The sequence below is a fragment of the Malania oleifera genome, chromosome 2 (genome assembly GCF_029873635.1).
Source record: "Malania oleifera isolate guangnan ecotype guangnan chromosome 2, ASM2987363v1, whole genome shotgun sequence".
Lineage (NCBI taxonomy): Eukaryota > Viridiplantae > Streptophyta > Magnoliopsida > Santalales > Ximeniaceae > Malania > Malania oleifera.
Window position 1 is genome coordinate 25,198,920 of NC_080418.1, and position 27,783 is coordinate 25,226,702.

General features: G+C 35.0%; 2 protein-coding genes across 3 annotated transcripts; one reads left to right on the forward strand and one right to left on the reverse strand.

Annotated features, from left to right (window-relative positions):
- Positions 1–225: 225 nt before the first annotated feature.
- Positions 226–2,609, forward strand: LOC131148984 (F-box/kelch-repeat protein At5g60570). Its single transcript, XM_058098978.1, has 2 exons — positions 226–413; positions 690–2,609. Exon 2 carries the CDS (start codon positions 1,091–1,093, stop codon positions 2,270–2,272), a length of 1,182 nt encoding a protein of 393 aa, XP_057954961.1. The 5' UTR covers positions 226–413; positions 690–1,090; the 3' UTR covers positions 2,273–2,609.
- A 17,983-nt stretch (positions 2,610–20,592) lies between these two features.
- On the reverse strand, positions 20,593–25,775 carry LOC131148985 (probable E3 ubiquitin-protein ligase LOG2). Of its 2 annotated transcripts, none has more exons than XM_058098980.1 (4): positions 25,442–25,775; positions 24,298–24,806; positions 21,613–22,096; positions 20,593–20,973 (listed from the first exon to the last, which is right to left on the reverse strand). In XM_058098980.1, the coding sequence occupies exons 2-4, from the start codon at positions 24,789–24,791 to the stop codon at positions 20,857–20,859; spliced, it is 1,095 nt and encodes a 364-aa protein (XP_057954963.1). In that variant the 5' UTR covers positions 24,792–24,806; positions 25,442–25,775; the 3' UTR covers positions 20,593–20,856. The 2 variants fall into 2 exon arrangements, with proteins under 2 accessions (XP_057954963.1, XP_057954962.1); XM_058098979.1 differs by having other exon boundaries at positions 24,298–24,811; positions 25,442–25,763.
- Between the last annotated feature and the right edge of the window lie 2,008 nt (positions 25,776–27,783).

Below are 27,783 nucleotides of genomic sequence, written 5' to 3' on the forward strand. Positions count from 1 at the left end.
AAAATTCAAAGGGAATGGATGCATTGCCTAAAACGTACCTGGAAATGGTACTTGATTTTTGTACTTGGAAAAAAGCGTCCCCCCGTTGGTGCGCCCCCGCAGACGCGCCCTGGCTTCTAACGATTAAGGGCTCTTCCGTAAAACAACAACTAAAAGCGTACGAAATAATAAATATTGCAAAGTGCAGGCCCGCTGCTGTAAAAGTTCCCCCGTACTTTTATTTCAGTTTCAATCCCACTCTCTTTACTCCGTCCCTTCTTCTGTTCTGTTCTCTTCTGTTCTCTACTTAAACAAACCGCGTCCCCTCCCCCTTCGATCTCTCGCCCTCCAGATTCCGGCGCCATGCCCGACGGCCTACTCGTCCGGCGCTTCGATTCCTGAGATCTAATCGAGCCCCCGTGTTTTCCTCGCCGGTGCGTAATTTATGTCCATGTTCTTTTCTAGTTCGTGAAACGTTCATTTCTCGTCAGATTTCTTGGCGGCCTTTGGGCCTCTCGCCAGAATCGGCCTTTTTCCGGGGAGACAAAGGCGAATTATATAGATTCTATTCGGATCCGATTCGTTCGCGTCATCTTTGATTCGAATTCGATAATAACTATGCAATTATGATCGAGTATTTGTTCTTTTTCTGTCGGAATTCGGATTTTTACTATTCAGCGTCGATTTAATTTCGAAACAATCCTGTGCAGATTGGTTGTGCGCTGTTGAGAAATTCCGTCGGAAGTCTAATATTCCCGTCCTGTCGCCGGAATATTGAATCTTCGCCGGAGAGTCTCTTGCTTCAACTTCGGCTTTGATTGCTTCGGCAGGTTCGCCTTGCCGAAAATTTCAAGGATTAAGCTCTGTTCGTCATCATTTATTGGTTTTCATGCCACAATATGGTCATATTGGTTTGATTTGTTATGTTGATGGATAGAATTAATAGATGGAAAATGATGGCGCACAAGGATCGCAATCTGTTGTCAGGTTATTGGGAGCCTGTTCGATATTAGGAGTGGTCTGATATAGCCATTTGCAACTTATGATCATTCTTCTCCGGAAAATTTGTGTGAATTTTTTCTTTGGGTTATAATCCGAAGATTTGTCAAAAATGATTTCAGAAACTGGTAGGTCAAAAAAATTGTTACGTGATTCCTCCTTGACATACAGATATTACTTGGATAATTTGTCAGAGAGAGAAAGGTTGGAGGGAGGATTTTATGATGATCGCTATAAATTTGGATCAAATGATTCTCTCCTCCCTGGTCTCTGTGATGATGTTGCATTGAATTGCCTTGCTCGGGCTTGTAGGTCAGATTATGCGTCTTTATCTTGTCTCAATACAAGGTTTAATTCACTAATCAAAAGTGGGCTTCTCTACGACTTGCGGAGGAAGATGAGAATTGTGGAAAATTGGGTGTACTTGGTTTGCGACCCTAGAGGGTGGGAGGCTTTTGACCCCATGAGAAAGAGGTGGATGAGATTGCCTAAGATCCCTTGTGATGAGTGCTTCAACCATGCAGACAAGGAATCCTTGGCTGTTGGAAGTGAATTGCTGGTCTTCGGCCGGGAATTTTTGGATTTCGCTATTTGGAAGTATAGTTTGATTCATCGCAGTTGGATCAAGTGTGATGAAATGAATTTCCCTCGATGTTTGTTTGCATCAGGTAGCTTTGGTTCCATTGCTATTGTTGCAGGAGGGAGTGATAAGAATGGAAATGTGTTGAAATCGGCAGAGCTGTATGTTTCTACCTCGGGCAAATGGGAATTGTTGCCCAACATGCACTCCCCACGCAGATTGTGCTCTGGATTTTTTATGGATGAAAAATTCTATGTGATAGGTGGGATGTCAAGTCCCACTGTTTCATTGAATTGTGGGGAGGAGTTGGATCTTAAGACCAGGCAATGGAGGAGAATTGAGGGCATGTATCCTATTGTCAATAAGGCTGCGCAGGCACCTCCTCTTGTCGCAGTTGTTGATAACCAGCTATATGCAGTTGAGCATTTAACCAACATGGTGATGAAGTACAACAAAGAAAATAACTCCTGGGCGGTCTTGGGAAGGCTACCGGTCAGGGCTGATTCTTCAAATGGGTGGGGTCTGGCTTTTAAGGCTTGTGGAGACGAACTTCTGGTTGTGGGAGGGCAAAGGGCTCCAGAAGGCGAAGCTATAGTGTTGAACTCTTGGCATCCGAAGTCTGGTGTCAAGGATGGCACATTGGACTGGAAGGTGCTCGGTCTGAAAGAGCATGTAGGAGTGTTTGTCTATAATTGTGCTGTCATGCGTTGTTGAGGATTTCATTTTTCAGATTGACACAATATAAGAACAGGTACTCGCAATCTGTCCTGCTGTTTTAGGTTGCTTCCCTGCACATTTGTCTAATTGACTTTGAATTAATCATTGTTGAGATATCTTCTCTATCAATCTGCTTTCTTTCCTTTCTTCTCTGGATATCCTTGTATTTTTCTTCTTTTTCATCATTCTGCAGTCTCTTTGCTCTTGAGAGTACTAAGTAGGGGACTCCTGGCCTTTCTTTCCCCTCTTCTTTTTAGATTAATTTTTATAACTTCTTTTATGATCCACAAGAAACTTTTTCCATACTAATAAATTGACAAAAGTTGTTTAATGAGTTGATGTTTCATTTGGTGCTTTGTTTTTGTTCTAGCTTTCAAATTCTGTTTCAAACCAACTGAACTTTATGTAAGGAGGATGACGATTATATTTTATTTTTTGGCAACATGATATTTCTTACAATTGATTCTTGGAAATAAAACCGATTTTTCCTGAATTTTGGTCTATATAATTGTTTTTTCCATAGTTAACTCGGAACTTGTTGGGATTTGCAAGATGTGGCACTTCTGGTAGAGGTATAAGTTAACAAGAAAAGGCAGGTCAAGCATTTTTATAAGCCATACATTTCACAGGCTGTCGCATTAATGCAATCACTTAGGATCCAACTAATAAAAAAGTGAGTCGAGTGACTGGCATCATTGCCAGTTCAATTTGGGCTAATAATTGCTCTAAGGCCTGGCAAATTTTTGTTTGAAATACATTTTTTTTTCAAATTCCTTTTTCATTTTTTTGGGATTGGGAAACAAATTACTGAATATTAGTAATGTTACCATTTGGTTCTCGCCAATTAGAAGCAAAATTTCCAAATTTTCTTGAAGTTCTGCCAGTACTAACTTGTAGGAGCATAAGTGAATGGAAGGCTTGCTTAGTTGAGAATTTACAATGTGGTCACTCTGGTTTTCTGAAGAAGCCAGAAAGTGGGATTTCTGCAGCATGCATTTCTTAAATACTAATCACATGTTTCATACGCAGAGTTGTTGAACTGGTTGTCTTATTCAGAAATATCCAACATTGAATATGTGTTATAAGTTTTTCTTTTGGGATGCGATATCTATTTGTTTTTTTTAATTGTGTCAAAAAAAAATTATCATTGCTTTTTAAATACATGGCAATGATTTTTTTCACACTTTCCTACTACAGAAAAAGTTTGGAATTCATATTTTGTAAACCCGCACAAAGCACTTTGCAGTTTGGCTGCAAAGAGAGCCCTTGCTCCGACTCATGATGCAGTTATCTTTTATAACTTCCCCCAGCCTCCACAGAAATTACACCTTTGCACATACTCATTGCAATAAAGTTGAACTATTGCACACACTAACGCACTTTTGAATTGTTTGTTTTTGGCACAGATGGTTGTTTCATTTGAACCTGTTTATTTTAGTTTATAATAGAGTACCATTTTGGGCTTTTATCCATTGGCATATGAAGAGTTTCCTTCTATCGATGTTTTCGAGGGTCAATATTTCTTTTCGGGAGATGGATATGTTCAATACCATGGATAACAAAATGAGATGATTTCCAAGTTCGTGAAACATTCAACAGAATCTTATTCATCTTACCCTCTCCTCAAAATAATATCCCTCTATAGTTTTCCGTGTGCAATCATTAGAACTTTGTTAAATGGATATGAATCTATCGTTTTTTTTCTCCATCTACCTGATATCATATGATTCCTGGTAATGGGATTCACACGATGGGTTTGGACATTGGTCTATGCTGATGATGACTGTCGAGATGCATGGTAATGATTTGAGACTCTGGTGTTTATGTTTTCTTGTTGATTCAAAGAAATATCTGTTTAGAGTTATGGATCTCATAGATGTGATGGCCAATGTTTTGTAGTGGAATCAGAGGTCATCGTGTGATAGGTCTCTTCTGCAAAATGAAAGTTGAACTGAGAACACTTAAAATTCAAGTGATAAATCTAGTTTCCAAACGGGTAATAACAGTGTTGAGGAAGTTGAATTTTGGGCCTTGGATTTGTTTTTGTGTGGATGTGTAAAAAAATCACCACAAAATCATATCGAGCTTGTCCAAATGCTTACAAATTGAAATCCGAACACAACCTAACTGGGCACTTAGGGACACGGAATCAAGCATCTGGATTCATATGAATCTGAATAAAGTACAGTATAAAGTTATATTTTCTTCCAAATGAACATAAATTCAAATTTAAGTCCCTCAAGCCGAGGTCATGTTCATGCTGTTGCTCTCTCTTTTGCATTTGGGGCCATTTCATATGATCCCAAGTGATGGTAATTCCAGAGACACATCATGAAAATATTGAATTGGTTCTGTGGTGCATTTATTTATTGCGCACTCGTGTGATGGCCTACTGCAATTCTGCTGCAGAAGAGGCAAGAATCTGGCTGTTATAATACTCATAGTTCTTGTATCAGAGGACCAGAGAGAGAGAGAGAGAGAGAGAGAGAGAGAGAGAGAGGGGATTTTGTTTTAATAATTTTCACAATACGGAATATTTGGTTGTTGTGAGGGTGATAATGTTGAATAAGAGATTGACTATACGAATTCGGGGGCCACCGCTTGTCACTGCTTCCGGAGTCCGCACTTGGCACAAAATCCAAGCTACCCCTCAGCCCCACCCAGCTCCACTACCTGTCTTTTGTTTTTTTTGTTTTCATTTCTGTCTTTCTTGTTTAACCAGTTAGGCAGCCTTGCCAAAAATGGCCAAATGCTCCCACAGGAAAATGAAAATGGACCGACTCGTGACCATTTCATTTTCTGTTTTTGTAAATAAAAGCTCGGGTTTTGAGCTACAAAACAGACAGTGGGCGATGGGTATCTCGTTTCTGACTCAAATATGAATGTCACGAAATTTAACCACATATATAGATCAGATCACTTGTGATATCTGTAAAATGATATTTTTCATGCGCAATTTTTGAATTGAAACTACAGTTGTTTAGGTAGAAAGCAACTTAGAACTCATAATGATCACATTAAGAAAGAAGTTGGAAGTTTTTAACATGTTTAGGGAGTAGACGTACATTTAATTCTTCATTAATGCATTATGTCACTGCCATTCCATTTTTGGTTTTTGGCTTTTTGGTTGGTGTGACGGTTTTCAGAACTTTTGCAGAAAAGCGAAGAGCATGTGAATGCGGTGGTATTGAATTAGAACAGCCAAACCCACTTGTGAGTTGCCACCAAAGCCCTTTTGTTTTAAATGCCATTAATGCCTGCCTAATCCTAACACTTTCACCCTCCTTTTATCATTGGCGGTGAGAAATTTTTGGAAATATTTGAGATGATGTCTCATTTAGTTTTCATTGCAAATTTTGTTGCATTAACTATGTTGTAACCGTTGCTATTCAAGAGTTCGCCAATCTGGTCGCTGAGCCCTAAGTGTAAATTTATATATATATATATATATATATGTCTTAAAATTGCATATTTTTTTTTAAAAGAAAAAATTACTATTGTAAATATTCATGTTTCATTATCAACCATGTAAATTCATCGACTAATATACATTGTCATCCCTAGAAAAAAAAAAATAGAAATGTCCTTATTGATGAATTAAAGCTTAAATTTAATTTATAAATGTTTGTTAAAATATTTTAAAAAAATACTGCTCTTCAATATCTTGCATATTATTAGGATTAAGAAAATATATTACAAGACAATCTATTGGAGTTGAGATGAAACACTAGGTGTACATGAAAAAAATATTCAAGTCAAATTAAGAAATCAATACAAAAGAAATGGAAGGAAGATAAACAAGTGGAGGGTATATGAGCCAGAACAAATTCCAAAAAATACTTACTAATGGAAATTGTATAGTGTAATTAAACCAAATACAACAACAACAACAAAATCAAGCCTTAGTCCCACTAAGTAGGGTCGGCTATATGAATCATTTTCCGTCAATTTATACGATCATTGACCATTTCTTTTGATAGATTCAAAGATATTAAATCCTTACTCATTATCTCCTCCCAAGTTATTTTAGGTCTACCTCTACCCCTTCTACTGCCCCCCACAGTAACTAAGTCACTCTTCGTGCACTATAATTAAACCAAATAAATTCATAAAATTAAAAAATATGTTACCAATTGGTTGTGCCTAGGGTGTGTATTGCTACTTTGTATGCGTAAGATGCAGCACTATTAATTGTCTTCTTTGGAGAAGCAATATACGTGTCTTCTTAGGGGCAACTTGTTCATACATCTTCCCCTTCTCTTTTTCTTATAACGACGTGTCAATATTATATCATAATAATTTCTTAATTTGAGTTCATATTTTTTTTTTCAATTTATACATAGTATTTTATCTTAACTAGTAGTGTCTTGTTTTGAATCTTTGCATTTTATAAAAAAAAATATGCTAGTTATTGAAGAGTAATATGTTCTATTATATTTTAATGAATTTTTTTTTTATTTTACTTTAATTTCAATTTATTATTGAATCTTAATATTTTTCTACTTTTGTCTAGTATGTCAATGAATAACTTCATCTATTAAAAAAAAATCTTAGACAATAATTGTTTATTTTTAAGGATAAGTTATCATATGAGTAATATTTTTTGAAAACAATTATTTTTTTTTAAAAAATATAGATTATTTTATGAATAATATTTGAAAATATTTTAGTGAATACTTATTATTGCCCTTGTGTCAACTTAATTTATTATGGGAATAGAAATATATATTTTTATTAATTGAGTGAAAGGGTAAAAGGGTAATTTTATTAATAATGTAAATAAGTCAACTAATTGTTGACTAATGACTAGTTAGACGAAGGTTACTAGCACTATAAATTATAATGCTTAGAAAATTTAAGAAATGCCTTTAAATTTTATTCTATAAAAATAAAATTGGCCACAACATAATTCTCCTAAAAGATGAGTTATAAAAATCATCAATTTATGTTAAGAAATAGGCCTATGTTATTTTTTTATGTTGAACTCACACAAATTGCATATAAATTTTCTTTAGAGGTCAATGCTAGGAATGTTTTGTAAGGATTGTTTCATCACTAACCTTCATTGTTGTACAATTTTTTTTTTCTCTTTCTTTCTTTCTTCTTCTTCTTTTTGTGGTAGTGAAGTCTTATAGTGTCTCTTCACATAAAGTGAATGTATTCATCTAATCACTTAAAATGGAATCACAAAAATTACATGTATATTTTCTTTTAAGACCAATGCTAGAAACAATCTAAATTATTAAATAATAACATTTTAATAAGTAATATTCAACCATCGGCCACGTCAGAAATTATGATACCAATACACATAACCTGTAATGACCTGAATTTTTAAATGGAATTTAAATAATAAAGAGAGAGGGAAATAGAGACAAAAACAGAAGGAGGCTGTAGACTTCGTCGACGACATTGCATTTGGGGAATAAAATAATTTTTAAGAGATTGCCTGAATTCGTTGACGAACACAGGGTTTCGTTGACGAAGTCTTTAAGAATTTCGTCAATGAACACAGGGTTTCGTCGACGAGAAAATGCCGAGAGGGGTTCGGAGGCAGCCTGAATTTTGTTGACGAATATAGGGTCTCGTCGACGAAATTTATGAAGAACTCGTCGACGAAGATTGAGCTCGTCGACGAATTCTGCTGTCTATATATATGAAAAATCCGATTGTTTATTCATTTTTCACACTCCTCTCTCTCCTCTTCGGCTCTCTCACTCTCTCTTTTCGATTTTGCACTGGTTTTACGCCGGATCGAAGATCTGAGGCTACCACGACACTCCTAGCGAAGTTCCCTGCAAGTTTGCCGGAGCGGATCATCGGGAAAACGAAGTTGGAAATCATCCCAAAGTTGTGGTAAGACTTTTTAAGCCAAATTAGACTTTATGGTAGTTATAGAAATTGAGGTACGCATGAAAATACTGATGATTAATACTAGGAGTTTTGAGTTTCAGAATATTGAGTAGGAAATCCTACGGGGTCAGGCTAAGATTTTAGGGGGCTTTCTCAGTAGCCAGGTAAGGGAGTAAACTAAAGCAGTTATTTTCCATACAAATTATTATTGATTATGAGTAAATTTATTTTCAGAAAAGCATATGATATACATGTATATTATAGATGAAATGTAAGTTTGGGAAATACTGCTATTATGATGAAACGTATATGTATGTATGAGACGATAGAAAAGCACGATTTTAGAATATGAAGTATGACTTTTAACAGAACATGTGTGGCATGAATATTATTTTACGTGAAATGAGATATGATATGTATGTTTTTACGTGTAAAACACATTTTCAGGTATTTTGGAAAGACGAGTTATTCTATATTGAGTTTGACAAATATATGATGAAAGAGTTATTTTTTTTTAGAATGTAAATACCTGAAACGATACGGGACGAGGCCGTATTGATGTTATCGGCGCGAGGCCGTATTTATTGATGTTATCAGCGCGAGGCCGTGTTTATTATGCTATCGGCGCGAGCCCGTATTTATTATGTTATCGGCACGAGGCCGTATTTATGTTATTGGCGCGAGGCCATATATATATATATTTACTATGATTTTGGCACGAGGCCATATGTATGATTTCAGCGCGAGGCTGTATCTATGTTTTCGGCATGAGGCCGTGTTGATGTTACATATGTTCATGTATTATATGTTATTGCAACTAGGATGTTAGTTTAGTTCAGACCAGGAGCTCGGTACCACAGCTATGGGTAGATCAGATTTGGCACGAGGCCGTATTAGTGTTAACCATTCCACGAGGGAATGGGAGATGGATAGTCAATGTGGCTTTCAGTAGAGTGTGGACGTCCACCTGGAAGTCCAGACCAGGGTGTGGCGGCCCATCGTACTTACAGACATATTTGATTCAGCAGTGGTCGGCCAACCATTGTCGGGTCCCGCCTTTGGGCTACACAACCCGTCATGGGGGGTAATACATGACATTAGCTAGCTATTCATCCTGGGTATATTTTCAGTATTACGAGTTATAACAGATGTTTATGTATGTTATGATTTATTAACGAATATGAAAATACATGATTATCCAGCATGATATTATGATTATTTCCAGAGTTATGAAAATACATGATTATCCAGCATGATATTACGATTATTTCCAGAGTTATGAAATGTACTGTATATGTATAAGCACTTTAAATATTCATGTTGCCACACAACTGTATTTAGTTTACTTTCCCTTACTGAGAAGTGTCTCACCCCCAACATTAATATATTTTTCAGGAAACCTAGAAAGACTGGCGGGTCAGGGCCGCCGTTGAGTGATTGGTGCTTCCCTACTAAAAGGGTAAGCCCTGAGCTAAGACTAGGAGATTTTTGGTTGTATAGTCCTAGTGTGATTTTGACTTTTTGGAGATTGTACATATGAACAGTATATTGATGTTAATAGAAAGCTCTGGTATTATGTTTTATGGATGGATGTATGGATTTTTATGTTTAATGCTGCTAGGTTTTCCGCTGTGTGTGACAAGTGTCCCTGTTACCCACGGGTTTGGGTCGACCATTTTATTTATTATGTTGTATTTTATTGAGGGACGTTACATAACCCGACCCAAAGAGGGTACTGGGTAATCAATCCATCATATAAATACATACCTAACAGCGAAAGACCATATATACACACCATCCAGAATACAAATAACCAGAGTACTAAACATCCATAAACATATATATACATATCTAACTCATTCCCAAAAATCAACCAAAACACTAGGGGAATCACACATTCCTAGATCAAAACACTCACCTTGTCTATCAGGGTACCAACTCCCCTCTAACTCAGAGCTCTATCATCTGGTCTTCCTTGATTTCCTGAAATATTTAGATATTTGGGTGAGACATATTTCAGTAAGATGAAATAAATTATTTACGGTGTGTGACAGTATGAGTTTCATTATATCATAATATATATTTATTTCAGTGATAAGACCTTCTGAGAAAAATATACCAGTTCCGCATTTATAATCATATATATATATATATATAACACAAGCTTTTAAAAGCTTTAATTCCACTTTTCAATCCCATTCACATGCAATCCACGTTTACTAGCGAAGTTTATGAGAATAAGGGAGATTACACGCCCATACATGTAACTCCCCTTTGCTCTGATATCGTTTGTATTCTTGTTCGATTAACTTGGGTTCGGCCACAACTAATACTTATCAGGGCACTCACCTTACTTAGTAAGCTCCTATGCGGAGTGTTTTACTTCACTTTAATTATTTATGTTATTAACTCACGCTCTTCCATTTTCCATTTTCATCATTATTTCATTTCCCATTTACATCTCACCATCCTGTCCATGAGTGTCCTCAACAAACAGTGCATATCACGTCTGTAACTCATGGTTGTCTTGAAGATATTTCTCCACGCCATGCTTCCCCCCATGGTCAAGGTTGTGTGGCTCGAAGGCTGGCCAACCACAGTTAGATCAAAATAAACAATCCATATACTCGTCTGTAATACGAATGGCCTGCCATAAACCCTGATCCGGACCTAGGGGGCAAAAATACCTGTAACGACATGCTTATCTTAACATATAATATAATAAAATAGTCAACCCGAACTCGTGGGTAACGGGGACACCTGTTCTACATAACGGAACCTAGGCAGCAGTAAATGTAAATCACATCCATCAACCATAAATTACGTAATACCAGAGTCTACTATATACCCAAAGATACTGTATCCATATACAATTTCCAAAACATCAAAATTAAACCTAGGATCTTACAACAAAAATATTTTGATTCTAGACCAAAACTTACCCTTTTAGTAGGGAAGTTCAACTCACTCAGCGGCGGCCCTGACCCGCCGATTTCTCCGGGTTTCCTGAAATAGTTTAAACTTAGGGTGAGACACCTCTCAGTAAGGGTAGATAAATTAAAATCAGCTGTGTGGCAACATGAATATTTATGCTGTAATATATATATCGTACATTTCACATAGCATAAAAGCATAAATCGTAATATAGTCAGATAAACATATAATTTCATACTTCAAAGTAATCATATTAATCACGTATTATCTGATATAATCTATAATAGTGAAAACTACCCAGGATGAATAGCTAGCTGATGTCATGTATTACCCCCCATGACGGGTTGTGCAGCCCGAAGGCGGGACCCGACAATAGCTAGCCAACCACTGTTGAGTCAAAAATGTTTGTAAGTATGATGGACCCGCCACACCCTGGTTCGGACTGCCAGGTGGATGTCTACACTGAAAGCCACATCGACTATTCATCTTCCACCCCCTCGTGGGGTGGTTAAAACAATATGATCATATATATATGATCTATAAGTTATGGTACCGTGCTCTTGAAACTGAACTAAACTAACATCTGGGTTTTGATAACATATAGTACATAAACATATACTGTTTATCGTAAATTAAATAATAGCACTGTCTGAATCTTACATTAACATAATAATTACGGCTTCGTGCCAAAAACACGAATAAATATAGCTTTGCACCCAATAACATGAGTAAATACAGCCTCGCGCCAAACATCAATTACAGCCTTGCGCCGAACATATCATTTATTATGAAATCATAATTTACTGTGTTTATCATGTTATTCCCAAAAATATTTGTAAACATGCTTATTTTGTAAATCCAACTTAACATGGTATAATATATATATATAAAATAATATTCATGCCACACGAATTGAATGAAACCGTATATTCCATTCTGAAATCACATATCCTGTACAATTGCAGTATTTTCCCAAACTTACATTTTTCTCAATTATACTCATATATAATCACATGCCTTCTGAAAATTATTCTACCATTAAATAATAGTAATTTTAATGGAAAATAATTATTTTAATTTATCTTCTTACTTGGCAACTGAAAAGCCCTTCTATAATACTGGTCTTACACTTGTAGGAAACCCTAAGCAGTAGCTTGAAAATGATAATTCTCATAACTAAGTTTCAGTATTTATTGGAGTACATCATTTCCTTCAACTGTGGAAAGACCAAATTTCGAATAAAAAACTTTACCTCAACTTAAGGATGAATTTCAACGAAGTTCCACCGACGATCTGCTCCGGCAGATATGTAGAGAATTTCTCCAGGAGCGTCGTGGTGGCTTCAGATTCTCGAATCGACAGAAATCCGGCCCGAAATCGAAAAGAGAAGGGTGGAGAACCGAAGAGAGGAGAGAGAGAGAGAGAGAGAGTTCTGTGCCGAAAATTAAGCTTAAAAATGAAGTTCGGGCTATTTATACACTGGCCTTCGTCGACGAGTCACGTCACCTCGTCGACGAGGTCAAGAAGGCTCCTTGTTGGCAAACTCTCCCCTTCGTCGAAGAAATTCAAAGTTTCCCAAAAAAACCTCTCTCGGTATCTTCTCGTCGACGAAAATCGTCTTTGTCGACGAGGCCCTCTCGTACCTTTGTCTACGAATCCCCAGTGTTTGTCGACAAGGACCTGATAAATTTCCCCAGTTATTACTCCCAAAGTGCAATGTCGTCGACGAAGTCGACTACTTCCTTCTGTTACTGTTTCCATTTCCCTCTCTTTTTATTATTTAAAGACCATTATTATTCGGGTCATTACACTACCCTTCTCACTGACTCATTTGACTATCACGCCATATGCTCCATGAGTCCGTGTGGTTGCACGTAATCACCACTAGCAACGGTATTGTGCTCAATGCCAACAATTGTCCATTAGGGTTCTCACTTCCACATTTCATCATTCACATTCCAGTATTCGTAATTATAGTATTCACATTACAACTTTCCACATTTCTATATTCACCATTCCAGTATTCACATTACAATATTCACATTCTCATATTCGCATTTAGTATTCATATTTAAATATTTTCATTGTAGTATTCACATTGTAATATTCACATTTTCATATTCACATTTCTAGTAATCATATTTCAACATTCACATTGCAGCATTTACATTACAATATTTACATTTTCATACTCACATTTCAGTATTCATATATCCTCACAATAGTATATATCACATTTCATTATTCACATCATTTTCTGTTTCTTTCTCATCTTTTCAATACCCATTCCATTTTCATAATAGTTTATATATATATATATATATATATATATATATATATATATATATATCATTCCATAAATTTCCACATTTCTCAATAATACATAACATATTCTCATATTTCCCCATTCATTATAGAAAACATTTCTATAATCATATTTCATATCACAAAACATCACATTTCAATATTACTCCTAAGCCACACAATTTCATCTAATATTCATATCATAATATTCGAAGGTAAAAATATCATATTTTCCTTTTCACATATTCATTCAACCAGTATTTTCAGAAAATACTATTATAATTTATTCCCCTTACCTGACTTACTGAGATCTCGCTAAATTACCCAAATTCCTGCGCTCCACGACGTTCGCAGTTCAAAAGCCTGAAATTCATTTTTCCCCAAATTATTCAACACAACCTTCAAAGTATTACTATTTAGTATTCCCTAGGCCCCAATTACTCCAATTTAAAATTAAAACTCTAAGAGAGAGAGAAAGAGAGAGAGAGAGAGAGAGAGAGAAATTTTTATGCTTTGATTGACAAATGCTCGTGGGACTTCCTTAATACCCTCACTATAGAGAAAATCGTCGACAATTTTCTGTACCTTTCACAAAATCGTCGAAGGTTTTCTTAATGCTCTAGAAAACCGTCTCTGGTTTTCTCGTCCCCTAGCCAAAAATCTTATTTTTCCAATTTATTTTATTATTATATTTTTAGGGTCTCTACACTAGTAATCAAAATGCAGGGCCATGACTGCTCTTGGGGGATTTTAATTGTGTTTTGTCTGCTGATGAGAAAAGGAATGGGCAACCTTTTTTTGCTTATGAAATTAAAGACATCAAGGAATGTTTTTTTGATCTGGGGCTCTTAGATTTGAGGTCTATTGGCTGTCACCTTATGTGGTCTAATGGTAAGGTTTGGTGCAAGCTAGACAAGGTTGTGGTGAACTCTAGCTGGTTGTTGGCTGGCTACAATGCTCATGTAGTCTTCTAGTTACCAAGGCACTTCTTTGATCACTCAGCTTGTATTTTTCAATTTTTGAGGAGGAAGGTTTAGGGAGAAGACCCTTCAAGTTCTTCAACATGTGGACTATGCACTGTGACTACCAGAATGACCATAAATTGACCTTAGGGCACCCAACACAGTAAAAGAAAAACGTTTTCTTAACTAAAATCATACAAAAAGGTTTTAATTATTAAAAATCAAAATAGGGTCAAACTTAAGTTTTGAACTAGGCCTAGTCGACCGACCCATTCATGTTTTAAATTACCTCGGTCGACCGACCATGCCATGAGGGCAATAGTGTAATTTTGGTTAAGCATGGCCGACCAACCCCAAATTGAACTATAATGCCCAGCCGACTGACCTTGTGTTTTGACTTATTGTCTACACCTCGGTCGACCGACTCTTTAGGTCAAAAATGCCTTAGCCGATCGGACCTCAAGCTTGGTAGACCGGCCTTTGCCCATAGTCGACTGAACCTACGATGGTTCGAAAATTGCCTTTGGCTCGATCGATCGACACCTTCCACAGCCGACCGAACCCTATAAAAATTCAAATATGTTGTGTGAGGTCAACCGATCGGCGCTAGCATCGGTCGACCGAACCTCTTGAGTTGGTCTAATTTCCAGCGCTTAAACATGTTTACTTTTTTAATTAAACAAAAGTTTAAAAATACCAAGCGTGTCCCTAATGGCCAAAATTCAAAAACTTTATAAATACCCCCTTCATAACTCTATTTAGCAACTTTGATTAGCCAAATTTTTCTCTCAAATTTTTTCTTAATCAAAGTTCCCCCAAACACATTTTAATGCAAAAATTCTTTTGGGGCAAATTTTTATACTCTGTCCCACTCTCTTTCACTTACTCTTTTGAAAAATTTTTTTTTTTTGAAGAGAGTATTTATTTAATGCATTTATTTCTTCAATCATATCATTTACTCTCATTTATATCTTCATTTTGAAAATCATCTTTTTGAGAGTAAAACTTATATTTCTTCACATGATTATTTTGATAAATATTTTTGAAGAAATCATCAATCTTATTTGAATTTTTGAGTACTTATCATACATATCTTTAACTCAAAGATTGTTCTCATTATTTGCAAAATGCCTTTGAAAGCAAAACTCTAAGTTCTCCTACTTTGTATTGAAAAATATTTTTGGAGAAAATTTCTTATTAGCGTAAAATCTTTGAAGCACTTATTATATATATTATTTTTCAAAGATTGAAAATATTACTTTGAGATTAGCACCCTTACTCTATCGAACATGATTCATATCATACTAGAATGCATTTTTGAGCTTCATTGTTATACATCTTTGTTTGTATTTAGAAGCATGTATTTTGTACAAAAATATTTTTATAGACTAGCTAGGTTTAGCCCGTAAATTGAACTGGAGAGACTATGCCCCATAAGGGAGACCGGTTGGGTTTAACTCATAAATTGAACTGGAGAGTCTCTGCCCCGTAAGGGAGAGTCGTTTTGTTCAACCCGATAAATTGAACTGGGGTATCTCCGCCCCGTAAGGGATACTAATTCGGCTCAACTTGGTAATTGAGTTGGGGTATTTCTTGCCTCGTAAGGAGAGACTCTATGATTATGGCTCGACCCTGTAATCGAGTTGGGATATTCCTCGCCCCGCAAGGAAAGGTTGTAATGGCTTCTGATCTGCCCGTTAAGTGAGTAGAGATAGTGAAATCCTTGGAGGGTATGCCCAAGGTGGGGACATAGGCTAATTTGGCCGAACCTTAATAACAAATTGTGTGTCTTACACTCTCTCAATCTCATTTTATTTTGCCCTTTAAATTCAGTTTGTGTATGCTTGTTCATTTATAATTATAATTATTTGCATGCACACATTTAAATTTAAATGAGATGTCACATGTGTATGTTTGTATTTATTACTCAACCATTATACATACACACTTTAAAATGTAAATGAGATATGATGTGTTTGTTTTAAATATTTACACACTTGATTAATTAGGGAATTGAGATTGCTTAAAAAGACCATAAGTTGCGAAATACTGTTGTTATCTGATTTAACTTAGGATGAAATTTTAAAATCTCTAATTCACCTCCCCTCTTGGGAATACACCATTCTCATAAGCTAATTCTAATTCCAGGGAGAACATGAAAATTTTAAATTTATTCTTTGGTGCATTATTTGTTATACACTTATTTTCTAAAGAACAAGAATCTGGTTGTCATAATTCTCATCTCAAGACAGATTAGTGGAATTTTTGTGACATCAAAGCAGGTTCCTATTATTATTTTTTTTTTTTGTCAAAACCTCAAAGAAGGCGAGTATCTTTTACTCTATATATAATTTTGGGCCAAAAAAACTAACCTCCCTTTGAAGTTTGATAGAAAAACAATGACCTCTCCCGAGGTTTAAAAAATTTGAGGAATCTTTCCTAAGATTTCAAAAATCTCAAAAAACTTCCGTGAAGCTTGTCAAAAGATACAAATATTCTTTTCTATTTTGCAAAAAGACAAGCTTTCTAAGAGAAAATTCATGTTATTTTTTGACAAATCTCAACGAAAGTGTATGACATTTTTAAAATTTTAGGAGAGATTTACAATATTTTTAAAAACTTTAGAAGTGATTTCTGTCTTTTTGTCAAATCTGGGGAAATGTGAATATCTTTTATCCTATAATTTTTGTTTTAGTTTTGAAAAGGGTTCTATTTTTTTTTTTTATTGATTGCTTTCAAGTGGTTGTGAAGATTTGAAAATATAAGAAGAGATTCTACAATTTGAGGGCCCACCACTTGTCAATGCTTGTGAGAGTCAAAATCCAAAGCCACCCACCAAGTGTCTTTTTCTTTGACTGATCTTTGGATTCTTTGCAATCTATGGCCAGTCAAATCTTACCAATAGTGGCAAGGACACTCACATGGAAATGAGAACTAACTTCTTTATTAACGGAGTTAATAACTCCATATGCACTTGTCATCACTAAATTAAGTGTAAAACTTTTTTTCTTAATTTAGTTTCTATGCATTTTACATAATTGTACCTGCAAATTTTTTGGGTGATTAAAATAGTACAATGAGCAAAATTGTAGCAATTTAGATTGCATAGTAATCAAACTAATAACAAAAATTGTAAGAACAAATTAAAAAATATTCAAATGTTTAGCTACTGTTAATTCTTTATTAGTATATTTTGTCACAGCCAATTCAACCGTTTTATTTTTATTCTTCTTTATGTTTGTTTTTGTATGGTATCTTTTTGAACTTTTTGCAAAAGAGTAAAACATGTTCATTGTTTTTCAAATACTATGAATACTAAATATTAAATTAGAATAATAAAAATGGTAACTAATTCACGTGTTTGAGTATGACGTTAAAACCTTAAATTTGAACTTATTTGGGTTAGGGCAAACCTTACAAAAAATTATATTGAACTTTTCTATAAAAAAAATTACATAAATTTAAATCAAAATTTAAAATTTGTATTCCGAAACACAGTCTGGTTGTAATTGTTGGTGATGTTTTGTCAACAATGCCCTTATGGTTCAAATACTAGTAAACTTAGTCCTGTTCCTGCAACTAAAAATTTAAGGGAAATTATTTTTTTGGTTTTCATTTTAGTTTTTTGAAAGAATTATAAAGTTTTAATTTATTTTTAAAATTCATATAAAAATTTTGAAAGTAAATAGTTTGTTTAAATATGCATAATTAATTTTTTTTATTTTTATTTTTAGATTTTAAATAATCACCAAAAAACTTGTTTTAAAGATAAATTTTCAAAATTATTGATTTTAGGGTTTGAATTGAGTTGTTGTGGCTTTAGAAAAATTTTTATACATAATCCCCACACAAATTAAAGTCAAGATCCGAGTTCCACACTTTCATATGCAAAGTAAGACTTGAAAATCTAGAAAAAATAATTAACAAAATATTTTCCAACTTCTTATACAGTGTGTTTGGATCAAAGATTTTACTTAGAAAAAATAAAGGAAACAAAAGGAAAAGTAGGAGAAAACTCATTTTTTATTATATTTTCCTTTTATATTAAATACTATTGAGAATAAAAATTTATTTTAATATAATTAAAAATAGAAAAAGTAAATATTAAAGATGTATAAAATCAAATATTGTCATAAATTTGGTATTTTTTTTTTTTTTTGTATTTTTATGGGTAATAATCAAACATAAAAATGTAAATTTCTTGATAATTTCTTTTTTCTTTTTTTTAGTGTTTTCCAAATTTCAAACGGAGTCATATAAAATTGAGAAATTGAAAAATAAGATGGCAATTTTGTAATTATGTGAAAAATTAGAAGTTAAAAAAATTATTTTTACAACAAATAGTATGGAAACTATCTATATATTTATTTCGTTCGAATGTCATAAAAATAAATAAAAAATAATTAATTATTCATAATTTTTTTAAAAAATAAAAGTAAAAATAAAAATCATTTTCTAAAACCAATGGGACTCCAAATTTCTGCCTTAGCGTGAATTGGACGCATGAGTTCGTTAGAGTTGGCAACAAGCAAAGCTGCTTTGTCCACCAAATGTCACATTCAAAACAAATTTGACTTTTCAGTTTTTTAACCATTTGCTTACAATGGAAGCCAAAAAACCAATTCAGATTTTGAAAAGTACGTTTGGGTAGTCTACCCAAATGCCTATTCACAGGGTTGCAGGGGTTTTCTTTCTTTCCTTTTTTAGGGTTTATTGAAGAAGATGGATGCAAATATGCAATTGCAAATTAAAGTTTCCAAAAGAACAGTTCCTCCTTTGAAAGGATCAACCCCACTCAAGTTTTGTTTTGGGCAAAAGGCATTCTAGACAATTTAGATTTCAAAAATTCTAGTAACTTTCCTCGAGGTTTCAAAAATTTCAAAATCCTCTATTAAGGTTTGTCCAAAAGAGATAAATTTCTCCTTATATTTTACAAAAAAAAAAAAAAGAAGATAAGTTTTTTAAGAGAAAGTTTGTGTTTTTTTCGCAAACCTCAAGATAGGTCGGTGTCATTTTTAAAACCTTTGAAATCTTAGGAAAGATTAGTGTTTTTCATCCTAAAAATTATAATCTCATTATTTATTCGATAAATGAAAACTAAATTAGTGCAAATTTTATTTTGATCAATTTTCTTTTTATGTTTCAAGGGGATTTATCCTAACCTTATATTTGGAGAGGTCTTAGATTTGGATTTGTATTGAATTTGAATAAAATATAATATAAAATTGTATTAAAATATGTCCAAATTCAAATCTAAGGTCCAAAATTCATGTTCTCAAATATACCATAAGAACATATATCATCTCCATTCATTTTTTCCCTTCCTATACTGATATTTACTTGCAATCTTTTCTCTTTCCTCCTACCAAACGCACCCAAGAGTAACAACCAAACATGAAAGGAGAGAAAATAGATAAAGCCAAGTGTCATAAACCCACATTGTTGTGTTGCCTGAGAGATTTTTGTCATATGGTGATGATCTAAGTTTCATCCTTGAAATGCATATAGAGTGACTTCTATGAAGTTTCTTTCTTTGGTACGGTTGATAAAAATCATTTTTTGGATGATGCATATGCAGAAAGCCTTTTTTTTTTTTTTTCTCTTTCTATGGTGGAGATAGTCGCATGTAATGATAGATTGCGGCCATATTATTAAAAGCTTGTGGTGAAAATGGGTAAACTATGAAATCCAATGAATCAAAGCAAACAATGTGTCCTCACCGATATTGGGACCCTTACACCTACACCAAGCTACACATTTCCCCTTTCAAGTCCATATAACTTGAGCTCGATCTTCAAACAAGCTTCTTCCCACCCCCAAGCATTACTCCCCTTTTAAACTACTGCTTTGAAGCCAGTTTAAGCTAGTTCACAAATCTATTGAACTAATTTATTGCCTCTTTCATGCCAAGATATAACACTTATGTTGCATTTGGTAGAAAGAAAAAGATCCAATAACTAGAAAAAATTTGCATATTTTAACCGTTGAATCCAAAATTTTTTTACCATTCTACTCCCCTTCACACAAACACCCTTCTAAACTAAACATCCTTAAAAACAATACAATTATTTTTAAAAAAAAATTAAAGGAGACAATCTCATATTAAAATAAGTTTTTAAAACTGCCTGTACCCACCTACTTCCTTTTAACTCTGGTCTCTAGAGTATCCCTCCACTCATCTCCTTCCTCTCTTATCCCCCTATTTATAACTGCATGTCAATTCTCTTAGCTAGCATGTATATATACAATGAACAAACATAACAATTGCTGAGAAAACCATTTCCTTTCATAAGGAAAAAATTTAGTGATGTCTATATGTATATGATTGTCATTGGGCAACAGGACAGCCGGAGCTTTGCTTACAATGCAACCAATTTCACACACTGTCGTCCGCGTGATTTCCTTCTTGCCTATACGGCTATTATTGGAAAACCCAGGAGGGTGTGTAAAGAAAGAGAACAACAATAAAGCATTACAGCAAACATGCATAGGAATAAGAGGAATGCTAGCAGGAGGAACAGCATATGTTCATTCTTCGGATTTGTTGCTTACTTTGATCTCCAACAGCCGCTCAACTGGTTGCCTGCAAATTGGGCATCGGTTTGTCTGGAACCTCAGAACCTTGGCACATCCACTGCACATGCACTGCATCCATTGCAACAAATTTTACTTAGCCACAAGAAAATTTTAGTCTTTTCATGCACACAAAATTTCAGAGATGAAGAATTTGACAACTGGAAAACAATTGACAGCAACTTTCTCTTCATTTTCTTGCCATTTTCTCCCCACAAGTCAGGAATCCATAAACTGAATCTGATATGTCAGATTATTCATATATAAAAGGAAAAACTTGCATATACTCTGAGAAGAGTTCAAAAGAGTACAAATATATAAATATATAAAATCCAACTACAGAGCCCTTTCTGTGGATTCATAACACCATCACATCATAAGGCCTACCGAGTTTTTTTAATGGCCCTGCCAAAGCATCTTCTCTTCTATGCTGAAAATGTATGTGATTGAATGATTTTTATATCTCATATTGGAATTTTACTAAAATTTCTGGAACTAAATAATAATCTCAAACTAAATAATAATCTCCATTTGAGGCAATTGCTAAAAGGGTACAAATGAACCAAAGCTTATGCAGTTGTACAGGTAATGCTTCTGTCCATTTGACATCCATAACCATGATATTCAACAGTGATGACTTTGTTATCGTCTCGTCGATGAAACTAAACAAAATATGGAGCAAGAGGGGGAGAATGTAAAATCTATGCTTACCATATGTCGGCATGGGAGGGCAGTAGTGTCTCGTGGTTCTGACAAGCAGATGACACATTCTTTACCAGGGTCATTCCCATCAAAATCACAATCAACTGAATTACCAATCCCATATATCTCCTGTAGTTCATACCTCATCCCATTCACCCACAGGATCTGTTTCACCACACGCGCCTGGAAATCACCTTTCTTCTCAAAAACTGCTTGAGTGATCTGAGAATTCCTGGCAAGGTTTTCTTCCGTATCATTATGGTCCAAGGGGTATGCCTCAGCCTTTACTGCAAGGGGAAAAATTTCTGTGTCTCCCTCTTTCATTAACTCTGCATCTTCAAACATTGAGAATTCAATTCCAGTTCCAGAAGGCTGTCTAAACTTCTGACCAAGACCTACTTGGAACGGCACGGTGACTGGTTTAGGCAGGCTTTCCTTCATTGCCATCAAATTACAGTCAACATCTTCCTTCGCAAAGAATATGACTGTGATACTGCAGCATAAATAAGAAAAACAAAACCAAGCTATGCACAAATTAAAAGATCTGCCATCTCACAAGTATTGAATGAATAAATTGTAGAATAAACCAAAAGCAAAGGAAAACTTGTGATCAGTACAGTTGGGGGTATAGGAATGGAAAACCATCCATCAAGGCAACAGAGGTTTGGGGATGTCAAGACAAGACAACAGACCAAGTTCACAATTTTACTATGTTCAATGGAGTTGCCAACAAAAAATGAATTTACCACACCTGCCAAAATGAGGCCCCTAGAAATGGCTAACATGGAAGTTATAGAATGTATCCTCGTGGTAAGTAATGGACAATTCTGCATATTGTTTAAAACAAATATCACTTAAAGCTCACTATGTATATTTGATTACGTCCTCCAATAACTCATTAAATTTTTTTGATCAGTGAACTCTAACCCATTAATTGAACTCAAAATATTAATTTTATTGAAACCAAAACTGTTGGTCCTTGGTAAAACCCCCATCGCCAACCGTAACGCATAAGTAGTTAAACATCTAGAATAGAACAACTAGTTACAAAACAGAACCACACATGCCAAATTAACACATGAAGATTAACTTTTCAATATTCCAACTTAACCACGGCAATAAAAAAATTAATTTAAACTTGTTAGCTCCAAAGGTTCATTAACTCAGTTTTGATGATAACAAACTTCTACTCTTATGTTGTTGAATTTGGGTCGTGATTAAACAAGTTTTAAAGTGATCTAATATGGAAGATTGAGAGAAATTGAAGAACTTTTTAGTTGTTATTTGCATTTGTGAATATCTTAATTGTAATTTTGTGTGTTCAGTGCTTGAACTCCATAGATTATCATTTTATGGCTCAACAAATGAAAACTAGTGGAAGCAAAATATTTCTGGACTGTTATGCCTGGGTGATGAACCCTCCTGTCCTTGGCAGTGTGCTTGGGTGGTCGACCAGTCATGCAGGTCAGTCAACACTGGCCTGGGTAGATTGTGCTTAATGGTTAGAAACAGTTAGTTGATAAGTCAACCAAAGCACCCAGCACATTCTAATGGGAAAAAATATATGAATTTGACTCTTAAAGTTTGCATATAATTATATATGCTCTCTAAACCTAAAGCAACATAAGAGAGACTATTATCAACTCTTTGCCTAATCCTGTCACTCCCAATCTCTCTCTTATCTCTTCATTCAAAGAGACAAAATACCATTACTCGTGTGCCATAACTTGAACCTTGCTCTAGAGTCTTTGTTTCACAATTGATATTTCTACCTTAAATCTATAAATGAGGATCATCTTCATTTATATTCAAAGCAATTGGTGTCCTTGCCTCTGTCAAAGCAAGGAGTTTATTTGGTGTCCTTCCCACTATAGGAAGCAAGGGATTGTAGTTTTATTGGTCATAGTGGCACCTCAAGGTGTTGAGGCCTTGAGAGAGTGTAAGTAAGCTAGGGATAACTGAACCACTATGTATAGTTTGGATCTCTCTTTCCCTTACTCTTTTTAATTGCTTTCATCTGTATGGATTTTCTTGTGCATATCTGCATTGTCTTAAATTTTCAAGCAAGTACCTTAATTTCAATTTACATCCCTCTCTTGGATTGCCTTCATGAGAACACACCTCACAAGAGAAAGGAGTTCTGTGACTTCAGTCTTGCCACGCATGAAAACATAATATAGTTTTAAATCATATACACTTGCAATCAAATTGTTGGGAGAAACTCAATTACAACCACTAAATTTATTAAGACCACTCCGGCAACGTAACTTGATCCCACATGAATAGCTATATGAAGTACAAACTTGATCCAATTCATCAACATTGACAAGATCCATGATTATTTTGAGCAGAAAAACCAAATAAATACTAAGCAAAGGTGACTGTTTTACAGAAACTCAATTGAGACACTTTGATATTCAAAATTCCACTGCATTTGAGAGCGTGATTTCAGATTGCATGCATGCCACAAGCTTTCTTGAGCAAGAAACACGCATCGAATCACAAGCTACTGCTGTTTGTCTTAAAGAAACAGGGAGCACAAAGGTCAACTTCCAAAAGATGAGGAGCATGGTCAAACAATTTATAGTTTGAAATTCAAAATAATTGCTCGCAACTCCAATTCTCAAATCACATACAAAATAAGCAAAGCACAAATCACAATTGACCACTTTCAAGACAGTATGAGCAATTTACCTTCCAGCAGCAGTAGCATCAAATGTGAAGGAAACAAGGAACTGCGTTGGATTCTTCTCGTCCGGTTCAACCCTTAGAGTCTCTTTCTTAATATTCACGTCATTACGAATAGTAACTGCCTTCTGATGCTCAACATATGGGGGGGCAGGGGCAGGGGCAGGGGCAGCAGAATGGGGAACAGCACCATATGGGTACTGCCCACCACCCCAATTTGCATGTACGGGGTCGGGGAGTGGACTACCACCACGATGATAATGACTATAGGAACCTGCTAATGGCATCGATTGTGGAGGGCAGTATCCATGATACTGATAATAATGGGGTGGATTTGGATTTGGATTTGGGTATTGGGATGGATAAGGTGAAGCAGCAGCAAAAACGTACTGATTTCCACTAATTTCAGGTTGATGTGTCTGTGTAGGGAGTGGAGGAGAGTGGTTTTGTTGGCTCCGGTGGCTCCGGCGGCCTCCGCTATGGCTTCCAATATTGCCCATTTTCCCTTAGAAACTCTATTCTGCAAGAATTACAGCTTTTTATTGACATATCAATAGCCAACACGATTTCAAGAAACAAAACTTGTGTAAATAATTTAAGCTGGCCCCATTTGGTTGCTGAGATAATGGAGGAAAACGAAAGACGATGACAAACCCAACTCAACTAAGCGATATAGCTGTATAATTGTATTAGGCTCCATTTTTGTGAGCCAAAGTACATAACTCGAAATTCACCACGAGGGTATAGAAACAAATGAGGGGAAGTAAATGAAAACGGAAAATTTAAAACAGAAAACGGATTTCTTTTTCTTCATCTTCTTAATATAATCACTTTTGCTACCTTTCGTTTTTCATCAGAACCATACAGGAGCCTAATTTCTTTTCCTTCTCGACGTTTTTTCAGCAACCAGACGTCGTCTCATAGCATAACAATACAAAATTTTTAAAATAATTCTTTTAAAAAATAGCGATCACAATATGCATAACAATAAAATAACTGAATCAGATCTTCTGACATTCGCGTTGGAAAGCGAATCAAATGAAATCAAAGAACAAAAACATAAAACGTACTGAGAACCACAAAAAAAAATTTCGTTTAATTGGGCCAGAAGAATAAACAAAGAGAAACCCAGAATCCGAAATCCACACACCTGCCCGAGAATCAATCCCCCTGGTGTTTTTCTCCGCCCCCCTGATCCTTTGGGGCTATCACCGATCGAAAAGACGAACAAACAGGAGAGAGAGAGAGAGAGAGAGATTATAAAAGAGAGAGAGAGATTACAATGGGGGTGATTGAGGATGAAGACAGAGGGTAGAATGGAGGCGTGAGGGGAGAAGAAGAATTATTCGATGGGATATTGGGACGGTTGGGTGAGGATTGAGCGCTCTCTCTCTCTCTCTCTTCGCACCACCCACACCCGCACCCGGGCAACGAACCAGAAGGTCATCAGAGAGATTAGTGCGTACGTCAGCCGCCAACGAGTGGTTTGCACGTGTGGCATATGACATGGCCAGTTTCCCGATTCCCTGTCCTTTCTTCATGGCCAAATCATTTTCTCCTCTTTTTATTTATTTATTTTTTCCATTTTGTGTGAACCTAACTAATTTTCCTAACCAAAGTAATTTCTTCTAACCAGTAGAAGGCAATATTCATTTTTCCAAGGGATCTTTTAAAAATAGATACAATACACTATTTTCTATTAAAATTTATTAAACATATAAATATAAACCTTTTCAGGGTGCACATATTTAAATACATGACATCTTATGTTTCTCTATTAATTAATTTCTCATAGTCTTTGTAATTTTGAATGACATTTATGTGAAAATTATAAAAATGACCATTTGATTTTAATTTAATTTGAAGAGTTGAGGATGAAGTGAAGGTTTTGTTAAGATTAAAGTGAGATGTATCTGAAGTGTATAAGTACTTTTAGTCGAGCATCTTCTAGGTTTAGATGCCACGCAATTGCCACATTATTTACTAAGATATCATCACAAAAATTTTATAAAATATGGTGGAAGATTATTTCATATTTGAATTTCGACTCGGGTTGCTCATTAGTTTTGAGTGCAAGTGTAGATAGGGTAGGATTGTTTTCAAATTCAAATGCTCCACGAGGTTAGATTTGAGAGTTAGTGGTAAGTTTAAATTTAGAGTAGATTGAGGATAACCTAATGAGTGATTGGAGGAATTTGAGTGTAGGCATTAAAAAATATCAATGGCTAAAAATAATTTTATTAGTAAAACTAATATTACATATATTTGATTAATGAATTCAATTAATAAAAATGTATATTGGGTCTCATGGAGAAAGATTGAGTTTTTGCTCAAAATCGAAATTTGTAATCACAATTTTCATGCCTTGAGATTAAAAATAGTAAAATATTAGTACAAACATCATTTTTTGTGTTAATTAAAGAATGCGTAAATTTATTTATTTAATTTTTTTTTGGTAGTAATCAAAATTTTTAATCGCAATTTTCATGCCTCAAAGGATCTGTCATTTCATGGGCTCGAAAGAGTCTTTCTATGTAAGACAATGATGGATCTTTCAAACCATGAGTTTTTTACATGATAGAAAAGAATGTGTCGATCTTTAGTACCCTTAAAAAGATATGACGTTTAAGGGATTAAGGAGCATGTTTTCGAATGAAACAACAATGGATCACCTGGATGATGAAATTGATGATTTTTTTTTTGTGGAATGTGGATCTTCAATTTCTATAATATGTTGATTTGAGGAACGTGTTTCGAGTAAGCCGATGATAAATCTCCTAGACCATTCCACTATATACAATATCTACTATATATATATATACAAAAGGGTAATTTGAAAATAAGTGAAAGATGAAATTTTGTTGATTCTCGATCTCCTTTATTAAAGAGATCTATTGATTCGAGGGCTGCAGAAACATTTATTGTGATCACAAATTTGACGACAGTGGGTATTTATTGATCTTCAAATTCTTTAAAGAGATATGTTAATTCGAGGGTTCAAGGATTTTTTTCTTGAATAGGGCAATGGTAGATCTTCTGATCCAGATCATGAATTTGACAAGCTATAGAAGATGAATATATTGATCTCGATCTCTTCCAAGAGATATGTCAATTTGAGGGTTTTGGAGAGCATGTTTTCAAACAAGGCAATGGGGACCATCAGTGGAGGATGAATTTGAGTTTGGTTTTTATGGATACAAAATTGATCATGAAGAATTGGTATATAAGGACACACACACATATAGGCAGCACTAATTTTAAGATCGGTATAGTGTAGGCTTGGGTTTTCTTCATTGGTTTATGTGTGGCTTAAGAGCTCCTTTTTTTAAAACTCATACAGACTATTCATAGGTGTTGACTCTATGAGTCCTTCCCGTTTTGATTTTGACAAATCCAATAGTTCTTACTTGTGCACTGAGCTTATGAACATGAACTTACTCTTAGCACGCACGAATGGTGAGGGAGCAAGGAAGTCATAAGGACCACAATGAT

Coding starts and splice junctions, on each gene's coding strand:
- LOC131148985 (XM_058098980.1), bottom strand. CDS start 24,791: ATGGGCAATATTGGAAGCCATAGCGGAGGCCGCCGGAGCCACCGGAGC. Junction 22,097..24,297: donor GATGCTACTGCTGCTGGAAG/GTAAATTGCTCA, acceptor TTTATGCTGCAG/TATCACAGTCATATTCTTTG. Junction 20,974..21,612: donor CCCTCCCATGCCGACATATG/GTAAGCATAGAT, acceptor CAATGGATGCAG/TGCATGTGCAGTGGATGTGC.
- LOC131148984 (XM_058098978.1), top strand. CDS start 1,091: ATGATTTCAGAAACTGGTAGGTCAAAAAAATTGTTACGTGATTCCTCC.